Source organism: Alosa pseudoharengus, unplaced genomic scaffold (genome assembly GCF_046254945.1).
Source record: "Alosa pseudoharengus isolate Yale_2024_CS ecotype anadromous, Long Island Sound unplaced genomic scaffold, YU_APseudo_1.1 YU_APseudo_1.1_scf_20, whole genome shotgun sequence".
Lineage (NCBI taxonomy): Eukaryota > Metazoa > Chordata > Actinopteri > Clupeiformes > Clupeidae > Alosa > Alosa pseudoharengus.
In genome coordinates, this window is record NW_027468664.1 from 2,812,273 (window position 1) to 2,817,272 (window position 5,000).

General features: G+C 48.9%; 1 protein-coding gene across 1 annotated transcript in view; it reads left to right on the forward strand.

The window, feature by feature from the left end:
* Positions 1-603: 603 nt before the first annotated feature.
* tectb (tectorin beta) overlaps positions 604-5,000 on the forward strand; it is a 22,858-nt gene continuing 18,461 nt past the window's right edge. The window contains exons 1-3 of the mRNA XM_076297485.1: positions 604-818; positions 1,392-1,549; positions 4,340-4,525. Coding sequence (XP_076153600.1) covers positions 604-818; positions 1,392-1,549; positions 4,340-4,525 — 559 coding nt within the window. The remainder of the gene's footprint in view (positions 819-1,391; positions 1,550-4,339; positions 4,526-5,000) is intronic.

The window sequence follows — 5,000 nt, forward strand, 5'->3', positions numbered from 1 at the left end:
ATGGATTGCTAATTGTTCTTGTTGATGCTGCATTAGTCTTGGTCCTCTCCGCTACTCCCACAGCCAGCGTGCAGCTGCAGGGCTCCTCAGTGCCCCCGTGTGGACATGAAGGGTACTGCGGGTGTCTGTTGTAGTTGGTAAAGGCTGACTGCCTTCATGGTGAGCTGTTTGGTGTTATTGTGCGCGTGTGTCTGGGGAGTAGAGGCTCTGATTTCTCACTCATAAAGCCAGCTGGAGCCAGCAGCATCCCACTGTAGAGAGCTAAACTTATTTCAATGACAATGTTTTGGAGACTGTTCCCATGACGGGTAACAAACAACTCCCCCGACGTTCTGAGACCACACACACACACACACACACACACACACACACACACACACACACACACACACACACACACACACCGGGAGATACGTCTATTGAGCCTGTAAAACAAAGATGTGCTCTCTGACTACGCACACACACACACACACACACACACGCACACACACACACACACAGAGGTTCTCACTGCGCAGCCTCTTTTAAATCTCACAGCACTTGATCAGGCCTCGTGTGTGTGTGCGTGTGTGGCCTAAGTGTATGGCTGACGGACAGCGGAGCATGGCAGGGTCCAGTTTCCCTCGTCTCGCTCCTCTGTGGCCAGGGACAGGCTCTCGCCATGGCAACGCGACTGTGCCGGTGCTCAGTGGGCATCTCAGCGCCATGGCAACGCGACTGCCGGTGCTCAGTGGGCATCTCAGCGCCATGGCAACGCGACTGTGCCGGTGCTCAGTGGGCATCTCAGCGCCATGGCAACGCCTCCGTGTGTCGCTCCGGTCCGCATCATGGACGGAGAGATCAAATAGAAACGCGTGAAATCACAGAAGAAATCAGCGTGTGTGTGTGTGTGTGTGTGAGGTGTGTCCTACTAACTGGCACTAACTCTTTGGAATTATACAGATAGGCAGAACAGAGCGAACCTCTCGTGTGTCTTATGGATGGAGGATGCAGAGTTTGAGTGTGAGATTCAGTCCTGTAGCTTGAGCTACAGCAGAGGATGAAATAGTGGAGGTCTTAAGCCAGTTTTTCTACATGGAAAAAGATCAGTAGATGAAAAGTGGTTGTAGTTCTCTCTGACCAATCAGATTGTAGCTCCTCCCTTCTGCTAGTTGGCACATGCTTGCTGCTGATTGGGCAGAAGTTCCGTTCCACAGTCTAGAATCCCTTCCTGTTGCTATGGTGATGGAACATGACTGAGTGTGTGACTATTTGTCAGTATGTGAGTTTTTGCAGGCATCTCTAATGGGCTGAGCCTTAAGAGATTTTTACTACATTTCCCAGAATTCCCCACAGGAAGTGTAGCATCTGCTCCTGTGGTGGTACAGAATGTGTTCTCAATGTGGTTGTAGGAGACTCAGTGAGGTGATGGAGGAGGACACAGGTGACCGCAGACCTCTGTGTGCGGCTAGCGCACTATTGGGCTCCTCAAGCATCAGCAGGCTGCGGGTGACCTCACACTCCACCGAGTCTGCTAGACTCCAGCAACACAACACAATGGCTCCTGATGGTACTGCGTTGCAAACGCACAGCCCTGCATAGCGCTACTAGATGGTGCAACATCTCCAGCTTGGTGTGTGTGTGAGAGAGAGAGAGACAGAGAGACAGAGATGCCTGTGTATAGCACTAGTGTGTCGTAGCCTGAGTTGTAGTTGTATGGGGGGGGGGGGCACAATCCTGTAGTGTCGAGAGGAAGAGAGTGTAGGACAGAGCAGGACAGGAGTGTGTGTGTGTTCTCCTGGAGCTGTTTCTGAGGAGAGGAGTGTATGTGTGTGTGTGTGTGTGTTCTCCTGGAGCTGTTTCTGAGGAGAGGAGTGTATGTGTGTGTGTGTGTTCTCCTGGAGCTGTTTCTGAGGAGAGGAGTGTATGTGTGTGTGTGTGTGTGTTCTCCTGGAGCTGTTTCTGAGGAGAGGAGTGTATGTGTGTGTGTGTGTGTGTGTGTGTGTTCTCCTGGAGCTGTTTCTGAGGAGAGGAGTGTATGTGTGTGTGTGTGTGTGTTCTCCTGGAGCTGTTTCTGAGGTGAGGAGTGTATGTGTGTGTGTGTGTGTGTTCTCCTGGAGCTGTTTCTGAGGAGAGGAGTGTGTGTGTGTGTGTTCTCCTGGAGCTGTGTCTGTAGTGGTCTGTTCATTCAGTTCTCTCTCTGCTCCTTGTGTTTGTCTGTTTTTAAATAAATGAATGATTAATACCCATACTACATCTCTGGCTCCGCCTCTTTCTTGTGTGTGTGTGTGTGTCTGTGCGTGCGTGTGTTGTGTGTGTGTGTGTGTGCGTGCGTATGTTGTGTAGGGGTGGGCGATATGGACAAAAAATAATATCTCGATATTTTTTGTGATTTTGACGATAACGATAATTAGTCGATATCCTTTAAAAGAAATTTGTAAAAGTCTGAGTTACTTTACAGCTCATTATTTATGAATAGCATCAATACAATAATAACAAATAACCTAACCTGTGACTTTTTAACCAAATCAACCAATGCATTGTCACTCTATGACACATTTCCAATTCTGCCCCCCACTTGTGTGTGTGGCAATGACATGGTCTAGCCAGCTACATTAGAGAAGATAAATAGCCCTAACAGTTTCCGAAGAGAAAGTCTGAAGCTTAAGTTCCCTTCAAAAACCTTTACTTAGGATTCACTGTAAAACTAAGCAGACCAACACAGTACATCTCAGTCATTTCCTTCGAGGTTTTGTAATAAGAGAAATCACGTAGGCTAACATTCCAAGTTACAGAATAGAAACTAATGTGTAGCTTATGGCTAATGTATATGAGAAATCCCATAGAGATGCTAACGGTTAGCATAATCGATATTAGAGCGAACTTCAGTCCATTTACAAAAGGGTTTTGTTAGGCCTACATGAGAATAGTTATTTGTTTACCACTGACTATTAAAATACTCAAAGGCTAATGTTTTCTCTCCATATAATACCGTGTAGGAAAAAACGTGACTCATCAATGCTACTTGAACAGAACTAGCCGCACAAAATCCCAAGTAGCCTACCTCTCGCTGCACAAAATAAACATTAGGCGTGTGTGTGACAATGTGGACCCACTAGTGATCATGTGACACTTGCTCTGCTGCAGCCAGGGGCTTCTCTGCATAGGCTACACCTCCTGAATTAAGTGAATGTATGGGGTTTCAATGCGTGTTTTCGAGTGTGTTTTCCCCATAAGTAGGCCTAATTTAAATACTCGATAATGTAAATTTGCACATCGTTAAAACAACAATCATGATATTATCGCAGACGATATATATCCCCCACCCCTAGTGTTGTGCGTGTGTGTGTTGTGTGTGCGTGTGTGTGTTGTGTGTGCGTGCGTGTGTTGTGTGTGTGTGTGTGTGTGTGTCTCTTCCTCACATGATTAATAAACACACTACATCTCTGGCTTCGCCTCCTTTTTCCTCTCCTTCAGACAGCGTCATCCGAACAAAATGAGTGAATCGCCTTAAATGAATTAAATGTGTGGAATGCAAATGTGTTCTATAAAGTATTTTGCTTGTCAGAATGTCTGTGGTCAGAGTAGGTGGGTGTGTGTGTGGTCAGAATGGGTGGGTGTGTGGTAGCTTCCAGTAAGAGTGTGTTATCCGTCGTGAGAAGCATCAGGATGAGGCAACTGAAGAGGACGAGCAGAGATGACCTTATTCTCTGTGTGTGTGTGTGTGTGTAGTGAGTGGAGCTGATTTCCAACCAGCGGGCCCACTGTGATATCTTTAGGAGACTCAGTCACGCACACTCTGAGACACACACACACACACACAAACTGGAACAAGCACAGAGGCTGTCCTACAGCAACACACACACACACACACACAGACTTTACAACACACACAGTTTGTCCCTCTACAAACAAACACACAGACACTAGAACACCCACAGTAATTTGCACACACACATATAAGGCTATTCATACACTACATCACACACACACACACACTTCGCCCCAGCAGTCTGTGTGGTGTTACGTAACCAGATGGAATCTGCGGGCTATCTAAAGAGAGGCGACCTGATCAGATTGTGGGAAACCCGATGCGTGGCCGGGCTCTGCTCCCGTGGCGTTGTCCGATCGTATCCCTGTCCGATGCGTATCTCCTCGGCATTCCTGCCCCTCCCTGGCCACTGTTTCCCTGCGGCTGGGTCCTTTCGGATGCTAATGGATGCCTAAGTGCCCGTTTCAGTATCCGAATGGACTCATCAGAAGCACTGTCCGTCCTATCGGACGCCCGACTCGTCTTACCCCTGGCCCCCCGCCCCCGCCTCGTGTAATTGCCCCATTTGAGGTGCTCCTGATTGTTTAGTCAGCAATAGCCCCCTCGCAGGGCAGGAGGGCAGAAAGGTGCGCTGCTGCGCGCTGAACAGGTGGCCTGCCCCTCCTGCCCCTGCCCCTCCTGCCCCTACCCCTCCTGCCCCTCCTGCCCCTACCCCTGCTCCTACCCCTCCCCCTGCGACCCCTCCCCCTGCCCCTACCCCGTGTCTTAAGCGCAGTGTGTGAATGTCCAGCTATCTCCCCTGACCCATTTCAACGCATCTCTGGACTCTCTGAGGGCTTCAGTTACACACACACACACACACACACACTCATGTCAGATGAGTGATGCCGGCTCCGAGCCCCTTATCTCCATGTCCACCTTTACACATTTAAATGCCGAGGCTGCTAATCAGAGCTGCTGCCTGGTGGGTATCGGTCAGATGCTCTGGCATTGCAGGTTCCGGCTGCAAGTGACCCACTGAGTGAAGGCTCATGGGACAGCTGGCCGCCATTGTTATGAGTTTCTGCAATAAATCTTTGTCTTCGTGTTTGTTTCAGGCATGTTTCCATTTCCACACACACAAACACACACACACACACACACACACACACACTCATGTCAGATCGTGTTTGTTTCAGGCATGTTTCCATTGTTTGACGTGGATTTTGTCGTTCTTCCTTCTTCTGTGTGTGTGTGTGTGTGCGTGCGT